General features: G+C 50.2%; 1 protein-coding gene across 6 annotated transcripts in view; it reads left to right on the top strand.

Annotated features, from left to right (window-relative positions):
• The first annotated feature begins 19611 nt into the window (after positions 1-19611).
• The window catches only part of LRP11 (LDL receptor related protein 11), an 80571-nt gene continuing 78344 nt past the window's right edge, over positions 19612-21838 (top strand). For 3 of the 6 annotated variants that reach the window (XM_073219744.1, XM_073219745.1, XM_073219743.1), the window contains exon 1: positions 19619-21189. In XM_073219744.1, coding sequence (XP_073075845.1) covers positions 20085-21189 — 1105 coding nt within the window. In that variant the 5' untranslated portion in view covers positions 19619-20084. Of the gene's footprint in view, positions 21190-21838 lie in introns of all 6 variants that reach the window. The other 3 variants (XM_073219741.1, XM_073219746.1, XM_073219742.1) reach the window with 3 other exon arrangements.

Here is a 21838-nt window from a genome sequence, read left to right as displayed (position 1 = left end):
AATGGTCTGGAATTTGCCATTCCTGCTGAACCTCAGACAGTTGGAGGGGCTAAGATTCAGGACCTAAGGATGCAGGGACCCAGGAGGGTGGCTCCTCCTTCTGCCAGCCCAGCCCTCCCAGGCTTCCTTGTGTTATCATGGAAGCTGGGGATCTGAAGGCACCTTCTCTCTCATCCAGCCCTCACCCAGCCAGTCCCACCCACTGGGGTGGAAGGGAAGCCTGATCACCTCCTGGGAGACTTATTAGAAGTCTCTCACAGGTGCTCACTTTCTTTGCTTTGACCTCCCTATCTTGGCTCATACTGATAGGGAAAATTTACAAGGACAGCAACCTAGCGGGTAACTCCACTCTGTCTCGCACCCCTCCCTCCTCAACATAAACAGCACTACAAGGACAGTAATTTATGAGGTGGCTCCCCTCCACCTCGCCCCCCTCCTCAATCCAAACAAAAAAAAAAACACTCCTTTGGTTTCCCCGTGCTGCTGAGCACCAGGTCCCAAGGTTCGCTCCCTAAACTCCCTCCCCCTTGCCTGCTCACCTGCTGTGCACGTAGGAATGTTACAGATAAGGAAGCAGAAAGGTATAAATTGCTCCCTTTTCCTTTGTTCAGGGCTCAGACTTTTTGGGAGATTACTCCTCTCTGAGCCCTCCGGTGTGAAATACAGCCTCAACACCCCAAGACCTCCGAGTGCCGCTTGGTTTTTTCCATTGGTGATCCAGTCCAGGCTTTTTTTTCAGTATTTTCCGTAATATTTGGTTCCCTGACCGGGAAACCCAACCACGCTGGCCCTTTGTTGCCACCGGTTTGGGGCAACGGTGGGCGGTGATGGAACAGGAGATTGCAATGGAGAAGGCACACCCTGCCTTACCTTTCAGCCATCTCCCACCCGGTCGCCCTGGGCCAGTCCCGCTCCGCTGTTCCCGCTGACTCAAGGAGGCTTGGCATGTGAGGACCTGGTTCTGACGTTGAATCTGGTAAGGCCCCCGGGCACCTGACCCAGCCAGTCCCACCCAGTGGGGTGGAAGGGGAGCCTGATCACCTCCTGGGAGACTTATTAGAAGTCTCACAGGTAGACATTCCCAGGGGGGGAATGTTTAAACTCTGGTCTGCCTGGGTGTGTGTGTGTGTGACTGAGTGTGCAGGGCAGCTGAAGTCATTCAGTCTGCACTGAATCTGTGATTTCATGGCCTGCGCTATGGAATCTACATGGGCCCTCATCCACTTTCGTGGCCAGCTGTCATGGCATATCGGTGATTCAGGTTCGGCTGACCTGGCCTGGGACTTATACAGGTGTACCTTAGCCAAGGCTGGCCAAAGTCTCTGTGAGGAGCACGAACGGACGGGCATCTGACTGGTCTCCTCTCTAGAGGAGGCACCCCTCCCTTGTCTGTTGTTGCAGCACCGTCCACAGACACGTCATGGGGTCAGGGCACAGCAAACCCACAGTCCTCGACACTATGATCAAAAATTTCAGGAAGGGATTTTCAGAAGACTACAGAGTGAAATTAACTCCTGGCAGGTTGAAAGCCCTATGTGAATCCGAATGGCCCACCTTTAATGTAGGGTGGCCTCCGGAAGGGTCTTTAGATGTCCCAACAGTCCATCAGGTCTGGTGGGTCGTCACTGGCAATCCAGATCATCCTGACCAGTTCCCATACATTGATTTCTGGTTAGAAATTGGCCGGACTCTTCCCCCTTGGGTGCGGTAAGCTTTTAACAGGCAGGGACAGGGTAGGGTCTTAGTTGCCTCAACAACGAAGCCTGTGAAGAATAATCAGAGGCCTGAGCTTCCGCAAATTTTTGCTGGAGACCCAGAGGAAGAGCTAATATTGCCCCCACCTTATGTGCCTCCAAGGCCGTCAGCACCCAGGACCCCGGTCCCAGACACCCCACTGCTGTCGGCCTCCCCACCACCTGCAGAACCAGCGGACCCACTCCCTTCTGGACCAGCAGCTAGACTGTGCCCTAGGCCAGGAGCAGGTGCTTTTCAGATGCCAGTGCAAGAGACACGGGAGCCTGAGTGGCGTGATGAGGATGGGACCACCCAGTCAGGCTGGTCCGTGCTTTACTACCAACCCTTCTCCACGACTGACCTACTTAATTGGAAACACAACACCCCATCATCGTACTCAGAGAAGCCCTAAGCCTTGGTTGATCTAATAGAATCCCTCTTCCAAACCCATCGGCCGACCTGGGAAGACTGCCAACAGCTTCTCCTCACCCTGTTCAACACAGAGGAGAGGAGGTGAATTATAAAAGGAGCCTGCCAATACCTGGAAGAGCATGCATCAGCCGGGGTCCTCAATCGAGGGACATGGGCTGAAATTGTTGTCCTGAGGAGCTCCCCAAGTGGGACTTCACCACCCCAGAGAGACAGCAGCATATCCACCAATATCAGGACGCCCTCCTACAGGGGATCAAAGCCAGGTCCAAAAAGCCTATAAACATGAGTAAAGTTTCTTCAGTCACTCAACAACCAGGAGAGTCTCCTGGGAACTATTATGAGAGACTGTGTGAAGCTTATCGCATCTATACCCCATTTGACCCTGAGTCACCAAGAAGCCAGCAGATAGTAAACACCTCATTTGTAGCCCAAGCTGCCCCAGACATCAGATGAAAGCTCCAAAAGCTTGAGTGCTTCACTGAGATGACTGAAATTGCCAACAAAATATATCTAAACAGAGAAGTTCAGGCCGACAGAGAGGCAAAAAGAAAAATAAAGAAAAAGGCAAGTCTCCTGGCAGCTGCCCTGAGAGAGACAGAGAGACAGAGAGAGAGAGAGAGCAGAGAGAGCAGTGGGACAGAGAGACAGAGAGACAGAGAAAGCAGTGGGACAGAGAGACAGAAAGAGCAGAGAGAGCAGTGGGACAGAGAGACAGAGAGACAGAGAGAGCAGTGGGACAGAGAGAGAGAGACAGAGAGAGCAGAGAGAGCAGCGGGACAGAGAGACAGAGAGAGCAGAGAGAGCAGCAGCATGGTGCAGGGAGTTGTGCCTTTTACTGTAGTAGATCCACTTGGCCTGTTGCCTTGGGGAGGGTCGGATGTTTAGAGATAAGGTGGGGCAGGCCCAGGCATGATTCTCACTGGCTTATGTGCTTGAGACCATGGAGTAAATGGAGGATAAATTACTATATTCTTACACTTGGAGCCACAAAGACAGCGGCAGTCTCCCCTGTCACAAGAGGCGAGAGCAGGCATCCAGGAACGCCTGATCAGACTCAGAGAGGCAGGCATTCTAATCGAGTGTCAGTCGCCCTGGAACACTCTGCTTCTGCCAGTCAAAAGGCCAGGAGGAGGGCACCAGCCTGTTCAGGACCTGTGAGCCATTAATAGAGTGACTGTTTCTTTACATCCAGTGTTCCCAAACCCACACACCAATCTCAGCCAGATCCCAGAGTCTGCCAAATAGTTCACTCACACAGACATAAAGATGCCTTTCTCCGTCTCTGGCTGGCCCCCCAAAGCCAGCTCTTATTTGCCTTTGAATGGACTGAACTGGATAAGGGCGCAGATGCAGTTAACATGGGTGCAGCTTCCATAAGAGTTCAAGAACTCACCCACCCTCTTTAGAGAGGCATTGGCTGCAGACCTTGCCAGCTTTCCGAGAGATGCCACATGCTGAGCCCTCCTGCGGTAGGTAGATGACCTCCTCCTTGCCAGTGACACCCAGGAAAATTGTGCAAAAGGCACAAAGGCCCTCCTGCAACTCCTGTCAGACTCAGGATACTGAGCCTCATAAAAAAAGGCACAAATCTGCAACAGCAAGTCCAGTACTCAGGCTTCCTCCTCAACCAGGGAGAAAGGGCACCAAGGCCAGAGAAGAAAAAGGTCATTAACTCCTTGCCCCAGCCCAGGACAAGGGGGGCATGCGAAAGTTCCTAGGGGCTGCCAGGTTCTGCAAAAATCTGGATTCCCAGATTCTCAGCAATGGCAAGGCCCCTCTGAAACCTCCTGGGGGGCCAGACTGAAAGCCCCTGCCTGGACAAAAGAGGCAAGAGCCACCTTCCTGGAAATAAAAACTGCTTCAGAACAGGCACCAGCCCTAGGCCTACCAGGTATGAAAAGGCCCTTCAATCTCTTTGCTACATAATAAAGGTAGCAATTCTGCATTGCAAAGAACATCAAAAAGAAAACAACCATACAGCACAGGAAAATGGGATGGCAGATGAAGCTGCCAAAGCAGCAGCCAGTAAGGATGCAGGGCGAGCTCCTTCCCTCACTGTGGCCCTAACACCCTGGTAGAGGCCCCTCCACCCAGGTACACTGAAAAGGAGAAAGACTGGAGCCACTTTAACTGACAACGGATGGTGGATGTTGCCAGACAGACGTATATCTTTGTCCCGACTGCAACCGGGAGGCAACTAGTCAGCAAATACCACCAGCTCACCCACCTGGGAAAACTGCCCTGAAGGCCCTCCTCAAAAGCAATACTACATCAGCCAGTTGCCAGCACTATGCTGAGCAGTGAGTAGACCGTGTGTAACTTGTGCCAGAAATAATACTCGGTCTGCACCACGACTCCCACCTGGTGTCCAGAGAATGGGAGTTGCCCCCTTTGAAGACCTTGAGATAGACTTCACGGATGTCCAGTCAAGCAGGGGACTCAGATACCTCCCAGTAATAGTGTGTACGTACTCTGACTGGGTTGAAGCCTTCCCAACCAAAACAGAAGGGGGCCGGGAAGTAGCCAAAGTCCTACTGAGAGAAATTGTGCCCTGGTTTGGCCTACCATCCACAATCCTGTGACAATGAGTCTGACTTTGTAGCAGATGTAGTGCAAATGTTAACTAAATTCCTCAATATTACCTAGAAACTTCACACTGCATACAGGCCACAGAGTTCAGGGAAAGTAGAGTGAATGAACTACACCCTCAAAAGAGCCTCAGTACATTCCTTCCAGGCTAGGGACTCAGTCTGAGTTAAAGATTGGAAAGAAGACCCCCTCAAACCTCGGTAGCTGGCCCCACATTATTTTTCTAACTACTCCTACTGCCCTCAAGGTTGCAGGCATCACTCCAAGAGTCCGTCATTCCAGAGTGAAAAAAGCCTGTCATCCTTGAAAGGAAAGGAGCGACACATAGCAGCAATTCACCGGAGAGTTCCGCTTTATTAGGGAAAGGTGCTGGGTTATATAGGAGGGGGCATGAATTGATTGAGGTGTCACTTCTACGGGGCTGGTGGCTGTTGGCTAGGTGCTGGGATTGGGAGGGGGGCGAGAGGTGATTGGGCTTCAGGTGGCGCCGGCGGGAACTGAGGACCCCGAAGAGAAGCCGGAAGTTTGCCATCTTACTGGTGGGGACCCTTCATTCCCCCCTTTCTCCTCTATGGGTTTGTGGACGTTGCTTTCTCTCTGGATGCTTCCTGCTGAACAGGGGCGGAGAAGGGAGTGAGGGCTTGAGGATTGGGAGGAAAGGGTTGATAGGACTCCCCGCAGTAAGGACGAGTAGATGTGGACTTCTTCAGGTTTGGAAATTAATGAAGGTTCCCTGTAACCATAGGTTGGCCAAGAGGATATGGGTGTCAGGAGCCAGGTGTCTGCGGCTATTGTTTCCAGGAACAGTTTCCAGTGGAGAGAGGGGTCCATCTCAGCGTGTGGTGAGGAGGTCACGTGAGGGTGAGGGATCTTCTGTGGCCAGAAGCTGGTAGTTCCTGAGTAAAAGCTGGTTGAAAGCTTGATTAGAGATTTTTCTGACTTGGGATTTGATGAACTTTATTATACAGGGTAAGAAGAGACAGGTGAGAAGAATGATTATTATGGGGCCTGCAATGGGCCAGAGCCAGGTGAGGAGGGGGTTTGTTAGTATTGACGAGAATGGGTTGGAATTGGAAGCAGAGTGGAGACTGGAGGCAAGGTCGGTGAGTTTGGTAATGTCAGTTTCTACAATGCCGGATTCGTTGATGTAATAGCAGCACTCTTCCCAGAGGAAGACGCAGGTGCCACCCTTCTCGGCTGTAAGCAGATCTAGGGCCCGCCGGTTTTGAAGGGTGACTTTAGCTAGCGAAGTGACCTGTCTTTGGAGAGAGGTTAGAGAATCGGCAGTGGATGTCAGGGCTCCCTCAAGTTTGGCGTTGAGATCTCTAACTGCCTATAGGGAGTGACCCAAGGCTTCTCCCGAAAACCCTGCCCCAATGGCTGAGGTGATCAAAGAGCTACTGACCATGATGGGAAGGAAAGCAGCTCTTTTTGTGCGTGAGGGCAAGGGAGGTTGGAGCTCAAGGAATTCTGCCATGCTGTAAAGTGTTAACTGTGGGATTAGGGTGACGAGAATGCAGGGTGTATCGGAGTTGAACGGCAGTGAGTTGAAAAGACTGCCATTACACTAAAAGAAGTGTCCCGGTTGCATAAAAGTCTTAGAGCCGGAGGTAGGGGTGTAGATAGAGAGGCAGTGAAGTGCGCTGGAGGGGGGTGGAGTTGGGCTTACACAGTGTGGATGGTGAGATTATCTGCGTATTCCTGTTCCCATAGGGGTATGTCTGCCAGGGGGCAGAGGGGTTGTCTTTCTGCATGGAAGGAGTAGTTGGAAATATTAAGGGGCACGGCGGCCAGCAGTGGGCGCTGTAGTGATGCGCACAAGAAACAATTGGCTGTGTTAAGGGTGTGGTTGAGAAAGATGGTGGTGTCCTGAATGAGCTGTAATGAAGAGTAGGAGAAATGGGAAGAGGGGTGGGGATAAGAAGATGAAGAGGCACCGTCAAGAGTTTGGATAATGACTTTTTCAGAATGTCTGCTATCTGATGCAACTTGAGAGATCTGGGAATGAGAGGGAACATACTTTCGAGAGATATGAAGGGTACTGTGGAGGGTTGAGGACCCCCCGTAGTAAACTGAGGCTGTGACTCTGGCAGCCCATGGAGAGTCCCAGGGATCTGGGATTGATAAGGAGAATGAGCCGTTGGGATATTTCATGAAACGGTTGGAGGAGTAATACTGTGGGTACTGGAAGTTACCTATGTAGTGAATTGTGCAAGACTAGTAGGGACATCTCCTGTAGGTATCTGGCCATCGCCTGCAATAGGCTTGTTTTTGGTCATAGAGGAAGCAGAGGCAGGGAGAATAAGGGTAGCTGCTAGTGAACACTTCAGTGGAGGGAGGAAAGTGGAGGTATAAAGGCTCAGAGCAGCTTTTCAGAGGGAAGTCTGGTGTGGCAATGAGGGCAGTAACTTTTGTTTGATGCTGTGTGTAAGTCTGTCTGACTTTGAGTCGCCATACAAAGGAGGCTGGGGTGGTGGGGATGACAATAGGAATGAGGAAAAAAAGCGAGAGAGCAGTAAAGGAGGAAAAAGTCATGATTCGGGTATGGATGGCAAAGGGGGTGAACGGGATTTTGGAGGAAAGAGGACAGTAAGGTCAGGAGTCTGGAGGGAGGGAGAGTCTGTAAACTTTTGTAGGTTAAGAGATCTTTTAGGTGATGTGGGGACAGAATGGTAAGGGGCGCCCTGAATGTCAGTTTATGAGCTTCTTCCTGCAAGAGCTGTCTAGCGGCTAATGCTTGTAGGCAGGGGACCCATCCCTGAACTGTGGGGTCTAATTGCTTGGAGATATAAGCTACTGGGGCAAAGCATATTGGCCTAGGACTCCTAGAGCTTGACTGGACCTCTCATGAATGTATAATGAGAAGGGCTTCGACAAATCAGGAAGATGGAGAGCTGGGGCTTCTACAAGGGCTTGACGGAGCTTAATGAAGGAGTGTCGGGGTGAGGAGGATAATGGTTTTTTAGGGGGGCTCTTGCTGAGGTTGTATAGGGGTCTTGCCAACAGGGTGCAGGGAGAAGTTAGGGATCTACGTTCTAAAATATCTAGCTAGGCTTAGAAAGGGCCTAGAAAGGAAAGGATTTTTGTCTTGGTTTTGGGAATGGGCAGGTCAGAGAGGAGCCATTTTCTGTCTAAGGTAATGGACTTTCTTTGTTGAGATAGAAGGAATCTGAGGTAAGTGACAGGAGGGGAAGAGATTTGAGCTTTGACGGGGGATACTCGGTAACTTCTGGAAGCTAGAAGGTTAAGTAGGGAGGCAGTGTCAAGTTGAGACTGTTCCCACGAGAGACTGCAGAGTAGAAGATTGTCTATGTATTATAAGGTGGACTTGGAGTGATCATGATGAAACTGTTTGAGGTCCTGAGCTAGGACCTGTCTAAAAATATGGGGACTATCTCGGAAGCTTTGTGGCAAAACTGACCAAGTGAGTTGTTTAGAATGTCTTGTGTATGGGTCCGTCCAGGTGAAGATGAAAAAATCTTGGGAGCAGGGGTCTAGAGGGATAGAAAAATGGGTCTTTGAGATCTAGGACTGAGAAGTGGGATGCTGAGGCTGTATGGATTTGGAACTAAGGGATGGATAGGGACAATGGCTATGTTGATGAGGCGAAGGTCTTGGACAAGGCAGCAAGATCCGTTGGTTTTTTTAACAGCTAATATGGGGGTATTAAATGGGGAGTGAGTGGGTCTGCTTGAATGATGGGTTGGAGGCCTATGAGGGCCGAAGTGGTTAGGGGGTATTGGGCCTGACAGATATACTGAGAGGGGTCACATAATTTGATAGAGGCAGGGGGACATAGGGCCACGGAGGGGCTTGTAATGTCCCAAACTTTGGGATTTACAGGGTGTATGAGGGCAGAACCGGAGCTTTCATTGGGTAGAGGGGGGTCGTCGGCTATGAGGGCCATCAGAAAGGGAGTACTGGGGGCTGTGGGAGTGGATATAGTTATGGAAACGTGGAGGAGGGAAAGGATGTCTCGTCCAAGTAAAGGGATGGGACACTGGGGCATAACCAGGAAGGAGTGGGAGAAAGGTATGGGATTGTCTTGGATTGTGCATAAAAGGGTGGGTGAGGGGTTTAATGGGAAAATCTGTTTACCTCCTACTCTGACTATAGGAGTAATGGCTGGCGTGGTAGGGCCCCGGTATTCTCACAAGACTGAGAAGGTGGCTCCTGTATCTAGGAGGAAGGAGATGGGGTGACCGTCTACTGTTAAAGTAACCCTGGGCTCCTGTTTGGTGATGGAAATGGTCGGGTGAGAAGCCCCCGGGCCCCATCAATCTTCTTCTGCCAGCCCCACTACGGCGGGCTTAGGATGGGGGTTGTTCGTCCAGCCTCCCCTTCGGGTGGTTGGGCAATCAGACCCCCAGTGGCCCTTTTTGTGGCATCTGGGGCATGGGGTGGTAGGAGATCTGGGGGAGGGGCACGCCCTTGACCAATGTCCCTCTTTTCTGCACTTGAAACAAGCTCTTGGGGGGCTTGTTTGTAGAGGGGCGCCCAGGTTGTGGTTTTATCAGCTGGGCCAACATCTGGAAATTGGCCTGATCAGCCTTTTGTTTATGGCATTCTTTCTCCTCCTCCCGCTTATGGAAGACTTTAAAGGCCACTGTTAGGATCTCAGTCTGTGGGGTAGCGGGGCCCTGTTCTAACTTTTTGAGTTTAGCTTTAATGTCGGGGTAGCCTTGAGCTAGGAAGTATGTCATAAGGACATGTCTTCTTTCAGGTGTTTCTGGGTCCAGGCTGGTATACTGTAATAGGGCTTGAGTGAGTCTGTCTAAGAACTCGGAGGGATTTCATCTCTCTTTTGAATTATGTCTTGGAGCTTTTGAAAATTGACTACTTTACAAGCTGCCCTTTTTCAGACCTGCTATTAAGCAGGAGGCAAAAATATCTCGAGAGCAGAGACTCATGGCGGTGTTATAATCTCAGTGTGGGTCTTGTTCGGGGACAGCAGTGGGGCCAGGGGGACAGGTGGGGTCAGTCCTGTGGGTTTCAGTAGCCTGCATTTGGGCGAAGTCCTAAACTCGTCTACGCTCTTCAGGGAGGAGAGTATTGGCCAGGAGCATGAAAATGTCATGATGTGTGAGGCTGTAAGACTGGAGGGTGTATTGAAACTCCCTGATATATGTCATGGGATCAGTGGAAAAGGAACTTAGGCGTTTCTCTAGTTGGGCTAAATCTCTTAAGGAGAAAGGGATGTGAATGCGCACGCTGCCTTTGGATCCTGCTACCTCCCGGAGGGGGGCGATAATTTTGGGAGGCTCTCGGGACTGAGTCTGAGGGGGACTGAAGGGTTCTGGCTCAGTCTGTGGGGGAGTGACGCGGTCTAGCCGTGCCTAGTTGAGCAGGTCCTGAAGTGCAGAAGGGGGGCAAAGAAAATAAAGAAAGATAGAATCGGACCCACATGTCGCCAGCTAGCAGCCCAACTGCTTACTTCTGCCGCTCTAGTTGGGCTTGAACTCATGACTCTGAATTAAGAGTCCCATGCTCTACTGAGCTACAGCAGGGCTCCAGTTAATTGCTTATGGAATGCGTTGTTTTCTATTCCTGCCACATCGGCAAGTGGGGGAAGCGCATAGCTAGAAGCAGGGGCGGTGTTTCTACACATCTTCAAGGTCTCCCTATTTTCAGAGTGAGGAGTCTTGGCAAGATATGTTTTTGTGGACAGATAACTTCTAAGGACTGCACCGGTTGTTCTCTAGCTTGTGCTTTCCCATGCTGCGTTCAGACATGGGGGGAGGTGCTTTCCCATTCTCTCTACAAACATGTGAGAAGACAAAGGCGGTCCCTAACAGGGGAGAAACAGGTGATGAGGGCAAAGACGGAGGAGGCCCCTGGGACTTAGTTAAAGGGGGGCTGAAAGGCTCAGGCTTAATCTGCAGGGAATGAAGGTGAGGAGGTGAGATGGAGGAGGAGATGGTTGGGGAGGAAGGGAGAAGGGCTGTTGTAGGAGAAGAAGGGGAAGGGAGTGAACGGGAGGCTTCTGCGGGGGGCGGCGGCTTGCAGGCTAGGAGAACTTGGGAGGGGGCGGGGAGAGGAGGAGGTGGAAAGCTTCGATATAGGGAATCTCCTTCCATTTTTTCAGGCGCTGGCAGTAGTTAAAAAGATCGCGAGTGATGTTAGGATCAAGAGTTCCCCCTGCAGGCCATTGGTTTTTATTGTCTAGGGGGTATGTCGGCCAATCTTGGGAGCAATATTTACGGAGAAGTTTTGGTTTTATATCAGGCATCAGGGAGAGGGTAGCCAGATGCTTAAGCAGGCATTCAAGAGGTGAACTTTCAGGGAGGGATGAGGAGGCTCCCATGGCTAAAGGACAGAGAAGGAGACAGACAGGGGAAGACGAACGGAGATCCTCGGACTGGAAGCAGACCACAAGGAGACAAAGGGCGTCCCCGATGATCCTTGGTGGTCTGCGGAAACTCGTATACGAGTCGGAATTTCTTGGAAAGTGTGGGTCGTCACCCAGACTTCCCTAAGAAGGCAGAGTGCCGGAGTCTCGAGGTACCTAGCGCTAGGCGTTTTCGGCGGACGGAACAGAAGGAGGAGGGGGGGAAAAGGGAGCGTTCTCATCTACAAAGGAGTCACCTCGTTTATGGCTGTTGGAGGGGGGTGCCTGAGAGTCAGCCGCAGCCGTGAAGGCCTGAGGCGGGGATTTATGACTGTCGGAGGAGGGGCCTGAGCGTCTGCCGCAGCCGTAAAGGCTTGAGGCGGGGATTTATGGCTGTTTGGGGAGGGGCCTGAGGGTCCGCTGCAGCCGTGAAGGCCTGAGGTGGGGAGAGTTCCCTCCTCATCCCCGAGCGTCAGGGCCTTGCCGGACGATCACCGTCAATGGCACTGCGATAGCTCGGGGAAGAGTGGCCCACCCCGGGGAAATTTTGCTTAAAAACTTTCAGCACTGATGGAAGGGATGGTGAATGCGTTTGACTGTCGGAGGAGGGGCCTGAGCGTCTGCCGCAGCCGTAAAGGCTTTGAGGCGGGGATTTATGGCTTTTGGAGGAGGGGCCTGAGGGTCCGCCGCAGCCGTGAAGGCCTGAGGCGGGGAGCGTTCCCTCCTCATCCCCGAGCGTCAGGGCCTTGCCGGACGATCACGGTCAATGGCACTGCGATAGCTCGGGGAAGAGTGGCCCACTCCGGGGGGAAAACTTACCTAAAGGCCAGAGAGGAGTGGTGAGTGTGATGAGCCAGCGCCGGAAAAAGAGGACGAGGGCAAGCTGCTGCTGGTGTCGGGGGAAGACGGGGCCCAGTTGGGGTGTCCCGTCTCCCGGGTTTCGGCACCAATGAAAGGAAAGGAGCGACACATAGCAGCAATTTACCAGAGAATCCCGCTTTATTAGGGAAAGGTGCTGGGTTATATAGGAGGGGGCATGAATTGATTGAGGTGTCACTTCTACGGGGCTGGTGGCTGTTGGCTAGGTGCTGGGATTGGGAGGGGGGCGAGAGGTGATTGGGCTTCAGGTGGTGCCGGCGGGAACTGAGGACCCCGAAGAGAAGCCGGAAGTTTGCCATCTTACTGGTGGGGACCCTTCAATCCTGACAAGGAAGCACATCAGCAGGAGGTCCAGCCAGACCTCCAGATCCACTCTGCCTCCGCATCCAACGATTGCCCTCTGACTAATAGACACCTGTGTGCTGTAGATCCTAGCTCTTGTCGGAGTGGTGTCTTTTATTCTGGGCATTGGACTCTGTGCTGTTGCACCCCTGGACTGGACTATTCCTCACAAAAGTTGCCCTTTCTATTGTCTATTGGGTAATCATTAAGTTGTTTTACTGTGCTTGCCTGTCTCTCCTAGCTGGACCCAAGTCTCAGCCTGCATTTCCAAAGCACCTCTCTGTAATGTTTAATTGTACAAAAGTTATAAAGTGCATAGTGGGCTAAAGGGAGCTACCTCCTTTTCCCAGTGAGATTTCCTAGGCAGAACAAGCTGCCCCTTTACTGACCCCTGCTCTGGTCGGGCTCAGTAGAGCTGGATCAGCTGCAGTAGACACAGCAGCTCTAATAAAGAGACTTAGGGCTTGATGACCTAACAGAAGAAGCTGATCAAGATTTAGAGCAGCTTGAAACCACCATGATTCAGCTGCAAGATCAGATCGATTCCCTGGCTACCTCCTGTTCATGTCCCAGGGAAGCTCATGTACAGCCCTTAAAGAAGATTGTTGTTTTTATGCAAATAAGTCTGGCATAGTTAGGAGCTATCTAGCCAAAGTAAAAGAAAACATCCAGCGTAGGAATAAAATGTTAGAAAATAAAAAGTCTTAGTTCCAGAGATGGTTTGAATAGAATCCATGGCGAACAACTCTTCTAACTGGCTTTGCTGGGCCAGCAATTCTGCTGTTCCTTAAACTATTAGTGGAACCCTGTATATTTAACTGGCTCATTAACTTTATCGAGGAATGTGTTTCCTCCATACAGCTCATGTATATGCAGAGCCACTATGACCCTGTCATAAGCCAAGGAGATGATGCCCCCTAAAATGAAGTGTTTGAAGGGGCATCAGAGGGGGGAATGATAGGGAAAATTTACAAGGACAGCAACCTAGCGGGTAACTCCATTCTGTCTCGCACCCCTCCCTCCTCAACATAAACAGCACTACAAGGACAGTAATTTATGAGGTGGCTCCCCTCCACCTCACCCCCCTCCTCAAGCCAAACAAACAAAAAATACACTCCCTTGGTTTCCCCGTGCTGCCGAGCACCGGGTCCCAAGGTTCGCTCTCTAAACTCCCTCCCCCTTGCCTGCCCGCTTGCTGTGCATGTAGGAATGTTACAGATAAGGAAGCAGAAAGGTATAAATTGCTCCCTTTTCCTTTGTTTGGGGCTCAGACTTTTTGGGAGATTACTCCCCTCTGAGCCCACCGGTGTGAAATAAAGCCTCAACACCCCAAGACCTCCGAGTGCCGCTTGGTTTTTTCCATTGGTGATCCAGTCCAGGCTTTTTTTCAGTATTTTCCTTAACAATGCATCTGGACAGCCCTGTGTAATTTATATGCACCCCTCTGTCTTACCCCTCCCCCTCCATAATTAATGTATTGAAGAAACCAGATGTCCTGTGCAATTTTCATACTTTGAACTTGGCTGATTGCAACCCTGTACCTATTTATATTGTTTTGTTGACTCTCCTATAAACCAGCAGCTAAATCCAGAGGCTTCATTCGATTTAGGTTCAATAATTTTGCCAAAACGACTTCCCAGTTGGTGTTGTTAATATCCTATTATAGTACATCAAAAGGCACATAATGTCCAGGTGTTGGGTTGGAACTTAAAGTGGGACCTGGTGCTCAGAAGAGCCTGAGACCGCAGGGTCAAAGGGCTTGGAGGAGCTATTCAGTCACATGGAGACAGACAGCATCCACCTCAAGCTTTGTGGTGCTCTGGAAATACATGAAGTTCAGGACCATCTTCTTTGCAAAATGAGCCATTTACTCAGGATCATGTCTACAGAAAAAGTTCTAACATTGGCTTCTCAGTACCATTATTACCTGCCTCCAGCTTTCAGATCAGAGCCTGTGCTTTATGCCGTTTTAGGGATTGCTGTGCTAACTGAAACAAAACATCAGAATTACTGCCAAAGACTTGAAATTATTTCAAGATTTAACAAATGGATAATTTTGATGCAACATCTATTTTTAGGGAGCTATGGCTGGACAAAGCATTTTATTTGTCAGCTTTGCCCAAATGGGAAAAAATTTACTTACAAATTCTACTTACATAGAATGGAAAAAATTTTCAATGAGCTGACATTACAGAATAATGTAAAGACCCAAATGGCCTTTGATGTAGTAATGCAACTTATCACCTTTGATGTAGTAGAGGAAGTACTGAATGTAAGTTCTTATCGGAACATGAAATACAATGACATAGAGTTTCAGCTGCTAAATCCAAGGGAGTCTTGGTCCTCTAAGAAGCAAAAACCAAGATGGTATTCATATGCAGGAATTTCATGAGGAAAACCTCTGTGCTAGGGGGTAGGCTGGAGGCCCATTCACACCCAGGCGGTTCAAACCCTAAGTGAAGAAGAGCAGGATGAGAGGTGAGATTGTGGCATCCTACACAGCCATGTAGTCCAGGTGGAGTTCCAGAAGTTCCTGAGAGGTACTCAGGAAAAATTCTGTCATCAGAGGTGTCCCGAGTCCCCCAGGAACAGGCCTGCCTCAGTGCCTAAGCCTCAGACTTGGGCTGGGTGCAGCAGTCGATAGAGACACAAACAAGGAACTTCAGAACACATCCTGGGGCCTGTGGTCAAGACGTACAGGGCATGTTCTTTTGCCCCCACCACCTAAGACACACAAAGCCCTTGCCTTGAAAAGGACAATTTTTTCTTAATATTAACATTGTAGGGTGGAAACTAACATTCTCTCTACCCTTCTGAGTTTGTAGCTGAGACCCTAGTAATAAAAGACACAATAAAAAGAGAAAAACACAAGTTCCAACTATGTAAACTTTATGTCACATGGGAGATCCACAGGGAAAATGAATGATTCTAAATTCTCAGTTTAGAAATCAGACTTAAATACCTTCTTAATAGGGAAGAGGGGAGCAGGGAGGCTGTGGATGTCTTAGAGGGAGTAACTGAGTTTTAGAGGAGAGGAATGACCACTAGAAGAACCCCTGGGTGCCGAGACTTGTCAAGGGCATGTCAGATCAGCAGCTGATGTGCTACTCCAATGTGGGGACCCTGCACTTTGCTCCTTGTGGGAACACATCTGAGAACGCTGAGCTCTTTCGCTCACAGCAGGTGTTTCCCAAAAAACACCCGTCCAGCCCCTGAAGTGACTCACCTCGCCCCTTTGTATCTGCAGCCTCACAAGGACAAATAACCCCCTTGAGCAGGTTGATTGTAGCCAGCAGCTTTCTGGTGGGGACTGAGCTGACGTGGAGCTTTTCTAAGCCCAAATGTTACTAAATATATTCACATGGGTTGGTGAAGAAAGCCCCAAATTTCATTTCTTGGAGTACCTGAACTGGCAAGCCTCTCCTATTCGAATCATCTTTCTAGGAGCCAGTTGCTCCAGAGCCATACCTTAGCTGCAGCTGTGAGACCCTGAGCAGAGAACCCAACCGCGTAGTGCCAGACTCTGACCTGCACATCCTGAACCGATGATTGAGTGTGTTTAGACAGATATGTAAGTTGTTTTTGTCATCCAGCATTAGAAACTAATACGCATGCCTTTAGACTGTGAGGAGAGATTCAAAGACAGTCCTTTGATGGTTAAAATAACTTCCCAGTGGACTAGTTTCAGCCCCATACTTTTCAAACCATGTTTGTCTTGCACTACTGCCAATTCCAGGAGGTTCCACAGGATAGGTAAACATTGTGACACATACTGCGGCTCTGGACCTTTGTGTGTGACATCCAGAGAGTCCCCGCAGGCAGCTGGCCCCCACTTAAAAGGCTAGTAATCACTTCATTACATATGACCTTGCAGTAAAAAAAAACTGCCATGATCTCTTATGGCTCCTATAAGAAGCTCTAGCCTCCTGGGACACAGAAATATATACAATATAAAGATAGGAAATGCTTGATTCGATTTCTCCTGGAAGCATTTTACTTATTAAGTGCTATGAGAATTAGAAATGCAGCCAATCATATAGTTAATTGCTCTGTTCCCAGAAGGTTATAGATTATAACCTGAATTCTGACGTTAGGCCAAGCCCTAAAGTACCAGGAGGACAGTAGGGCCTGCCCTGTAGGTATTTCCATCCCAGAGGGTATGAAGCCTGATTCTTGGAGGTCTCCATATCTGAAAACTCTGGTTGGAGGCGGGGAAGCACTGGATGCTGGAGAGACTGTATTCACATACCAAGGGGTGGAGTGAGGACTCGGACCCATCATGGTTCCAAAGAGACCTTTGTTGGTGGCCAAGGGGATACAACCCTCTTCCCTTTATAAATAGAAAAATCGTTTTCCCTTTTTCCTCCCCTAGAATACCAAGCAAAATTTGTATGCATAGGATATGTGACCTGTCTTGTGTCACATCATCCTGGGAGTAAGAATTGGGGTTTGGGGAGCCACATAGTCACTGTTTCCTTTTAAGTGAATAACTATAATGGGTCTCTGTTCCAGATCATCTTCTGTGCACATTCAAGATAAGTTACAGGTAAGAAGGATGAATATTAAAGGCCCATCAGAAAGTGACTGTGAACCAAATAAATAATATTTCATTAAACCAAATTAAGTGTATTTGTAAACCATTCCTCTTAACTGGATTACTAGATTCATTCTTCTTAACTGAATCCAAAACATTTTGGCAACCTCTCCAATTGCACCTGACATGAGAGCCTGGAGAGGAGAGAATTGAGGGTCCGATGGGGTTCAGGACATGCTCCCCTAAAATATGTCACCTTGATATATTGACTATTGTAAACTGAAGGAGTTTGACAGAACAGCGAAGTAGAAAGGTCACTCTGACCTTCCTCTACCTTCTCCCCCACAACAGGTCATAAAACCCTCCTGTGACCAGTGCTCCCTCTATACCAAGAGGAAGGGAGCACCCTTTTCACAGAAGCCATAGGGACTCCGAGAAGAACCCAAACAGTCAGGCCTTGCTATGTGTTCCCCCATTTGTTGCACTTACCTGATATTCTTTGACCTGTCATATTTCTGCACTGCTCTCTAATCTTGATGATGGAGCTTCAAGAGTCCAGTGTGGTGTCTGTGTGTGTGTGTGGGACTGCAGGTCCTCCCAGCCTCCAGGTCAAGCTGTCTTGTCAGTGTGAAGCAGAACAATGCACTGGTGTATCCTGGCAGTTCAACATCAGCATACAGACATCCCTTCTCTTTGACATGATGAACATGAACTAGACAGCCATTAATCCTGGAGCCAGAGGGATCAAGGAGTGTGAGAACAACAAGGACTGGCAGAGTATTTCAGGAGGATCTCAACAGCAGACTGCAACTACTGACTTAGGGAATCCACAGAATACTGGGAGAAAGTTCTGGAGCAAACCGGTAACTGAGCAGGTTGTGGAGGATGTGTTAGTTCTCTTTAAAGGTCCATGTCTTCCCTGTGTGGATATAAGTGTGTGTGTGTCTTATTGAAAAGTTGATGGATTGGCCGACTGACTGCTTTTTGGTAGACTTCTTGTCTGGAGAGCCAGTGGCTGCCATAGGATTTCCCACTGTCCTCCTTTCCCATCCCACTCCCTTTGTGCAGGGGCTCCCTTCCCCCAAACCAAGGATCCAGTCACCATGGACTGCTGGATGGTCCCCAAATCTATATGCATCATTGTGCTTCAAGGATTCTCTTCTCCCTCTGTTCTGGTTATCTTGAACCAATCAAGCATCACTTTGTGTGAAGCCTTCACCACTTCCTGGGCAGAATTAAGCACCCCCCAATTACATCATCCTCAAACAGGCTCACCCACTGTAAACACGTCCAACAGCAGGCGATCAGAGGGGCTTCAGCTGTCTCCCTCAGTAGGAATATGGGCTCCATGAAGATGGGACACTGTCCTCTGCTTCTTTATACCCCAGAACCTGATCGAGTAGTTGTCACATAATGAGTCTGTAAATAAGGAGATTACATGGGCTACCTGGGGAAAGTAGGTGCTGAAAAAAGCATATTTTTAGTTTTGACCAGGATCTTGCCTTTTTGTTTGCTTTAGTACCACCATCAAAGACTGCATATGGCACCCAGTCTTCATCCATCGAATGCATGGATGTTTCTAGTGATCCTGATCGGCTTAGACTTAATTTATAGCTGCATTGTGATCCCACGATCAGGTACCATTGAAAGGTGAGAAACAGACTAGCTTCTGGCTCTTGGAAGGATGAAGACTGGTAAGGACTTGGGAGAGGTGAGCCATGGGTCTCAACAAAGCCCTTGTCCACAGATCCATCTCAACAGAGAAACGATGCCCTGTCTTGGTGCTGAGCCCCCACACTCCCCAGGAAGGCTGGGGATGACTGCTGTGGGTAGTGGAGGCTGGTATAGACAGCACAGAGGTGGACTGAGGGGAGGGGATCAAGTAGCTACTACTGTGGGGACAGGAACTAAGATAGAAGGCTGGGGTGGGGTCCCCATCTACCCAGCATTCCCCCATACTTTGAGGTAAACAGTCCTTTTTGTCTGAGGATAACATGAGTTAGTTCCATGGTCTTCCTAAGGCCGTGACAGCTCCTCCATTATCTGCTGCTTCCTCTCTAGACAATGAGAAGATTAACAACCTTAGACCAACCCTTTGTGGCTAAAACTGACACTAGTGACAGCCTGACTACCAATCTAATATATGATCTTCTACTCAGAGGTGGGTCTCCCAAGAAGCTAATGAGGTTCTCTTGCATGAGCTCCTCCCATGGCCCTTGAAGAGGCCCATACAATGTGTTGACTTGGTCATTTTTGGAAAAGGTATTTGCCTACAGTCAGCTAGGACTGCCTGTTTTACTCTGACACTCTTTCTAGCCTGCTTTCCTCCACGTGGTGGAATTGGAGTATATCTAGCATTCTTTTTATTCAGTTGGGAGGAATAATAGTTAGGAATATGTTTATTTTGGCATAATGAGGTATATTTTTGCGGTCACACTTTCATGTACAGGTAAATTATTGCTAAGCAGAAACCACAAGTTGACTGTGTTGATCGACTACATGTCATAACACAGAGTTACAGGGCCACAGGTTGAAGTGATATGTGAATCAACTGATCTGTGAACATATTAATATGTCCTGTGGAGTCTGGCAAAGCAGAAAGGATAAACAATGTGATACATTTACATATTTATTTATATTAATAGAAATCCATAAAGAATAAACTGCTATACAAAACACAGGTGATTCTCAGAGAGAGGATGTTGAGAGAAAAATATCATCGGAAAGAATATGTGTTCTATGATTCTATTTATAGAAACAGGCTCGGAAATAAACAAGATGCAGAAGCCGCTGGCAGGCAACTCTCCCATGGAGGCTCCACTGAACTGGGAAACACTGCTCACTTTTGTGACTATGTATTGTGATGATACTAAGTAGATTGGATGTGGTGATCATTTCCCAATATATACAAACTTCAAAACATTATGCTGTACACCTGAAATTAACATATATTATATGTTAATTATACCATTAAAAAAAAGATTATCTGCTAAATTTCAACAAGTAAAAATAAATAAAACACCACTCCTCCAGATCTTAAGTGATCTACACTGAAGGCCTCTCTACATGCTATAGAAATAACTTGTCAGGTTCTCGTAATTGGGTGCCTTCAAATTTCTAGTTGTTTATGCAAACCTGAGTGAATGTGACTTTTACGTTTTTCAGAACTGCCCTCTTGCGCTATTCAGGAACATCTTGGGACCGCACTGTAGAAACACTCAGGGACACCGTTGGTAAGAACCGAAGATGGTGTCTGGTGGTTCCGCAGTTCACTTCGCTTCTCCGGAGCAGTCCCTGAGGTTGCCAGGATTTGCGGCGAGAACACCTCCCCTTCCCTCGGAGCGCACGGGGCCTTTCGAGCGGATACAGCGGGCGGAGGAGAAGGCCGGCGGTGCGGTGGGCGGGCCCAGGGCGGGCGGTGCGGTGGGCGGGGCCTGGGCGGGCGGGATGCACGTCCCCGGGTGCCCGTGCGCCCGGAGGCCGCCTCGCTGTGCCGAAGAGCTGCCGCGCCGAAAGCCTCGGGAAGGACGAGGAACGGCGCGAGGCCGGGCACGATATGCCTCCCGCTGCCGTGGTCCCCGCTGGCGCCTGCGCGCCCGCGGCCTCGGAGTCGCAGTTCGGCCGCGGGCAGGCAGCGCTTTGAGGCCCCAGGAGGGCCTCAGCGCCGGCACTCGCCGCCTTCCCCGCCACCTGCGGCTCCGCCTCGGCTCGCTTCCTCAGCCGCCGGCCGCCATGGCGTGTGCCGCCCGGCAGAGCGCAGGCTCGGGACACACGGGACCTCCGCGGCACCGGGCGCTGCGCGGCCTGCTGTTGCTCTGTCTGTGGCTGCCGAGCGGCCGCGCGGCCGGACCGCCGTCCGCGTCGCTGTCCGAGCTGCACGCGCAGCTCTCGGGCGTGGAGCAGCTGCTGGAGGAGTTCCGCCGGCAGCTGCAGCAGCAGCGGCCCCAGGAGGAGCTGGAGCTGGAGCTGCGCGCGGGCGGCGGCCCCAGGGAGGACTGCCCGGGCGCGGGCGGCGGCGGCTACAGCGCCATGCCCGACGCCATCATCCGCACCAAGGACTCCCTCGCGGCCGGCGCCAGCTTCCTGCGGGCGCCGGCGGCCGTGCGGGACTGGCGGCAGTGCGTGGCGGCCTGCTGCTCCGAGCCGGGCTGCTCCCTGGCGGTAGTAGAGCTGTCTCCGCGACCCGCGCTGGGCTGCTACCTCTTCAACTGCACCGCGCGCGGCCGCAGCGTCTGCAAGTTCGCGCCGCGCCGCGGCTACAGCAGCTACAGCTTCAGTCGCATCCGGCAGGGCGGGCAGAAAGAACAGGAAGCTGGCGTCCCGGCCACGGCCCGGGCCTCGTCTCGGCTGGGTAAGCGCGCCGCTAAAGGAGGCTGGACCAGACCGCTTGGTCCAGCTGCCCTTGCACCTGCTGGGTGACTGCACCTGGAGATGTGCCTAGGCGGTCCTGCCGGGCCTTCCTCAGCCAAGTTAGAGACCAGACCCCCCCGAAGTTATTTCAGTTGCGGACGTCCAGAAGCGTGGCTTTGGTTTCTCAGCCTTACGGATAGTTTCAGAGAAATAGCATTACATTGGGCAAAAGCAGGCACGGTGGCTGCTTCTGGAGTTTTTCTAGGCTGGGGAGGGAGGTAGGGAGGTTTCTCTGAGAGGATACACGGAATGATTTAAAGAAGAAACGCACAGGGCCAAAAAAAAAGAAGTTTATTTTAGTCTCAGAGGTTTTTGTAAGGCATGTTTGTGTCAAGTAATTGCAAGAGCAAAATCGAATTAGATGCTAGGTTATTCGTAGCACACCTTTGTTTTCTTGGCTCTCAAGATTCCACCTATAGTTGTTTTTATCAGACAAAAATGGGCAGGGAAATGTGTCAGGTATTTTTGAAGTGGGTCCAGCTGATTACCATGAACTACGTTTTCGTTTTGTAAGGAGGGAAAAGAAGGGGCCTCATCTTGGTGGAAAATAAAGTTAAAGGCAAGTCTCTCTTTAAAGGAGGTAAAAATGA

Source organism: Manis javanica, chromosome 13 (genome assembly GCF_040802235.1).
Source record: "Manis javanica isolate MJ-LG chromosome 13, MJ_LKY, whole genome shotgun sequence".
NCBI classification, from domain to species: domain Eukaryota; kingdom Metazoa; phylum Chordata; class Mammalia; order Pholidota; family Manidae; genus Manis; species Manis javanica.
This window is presented reverse-complemented; position numbering and strand designations above follow the sequence as displayed.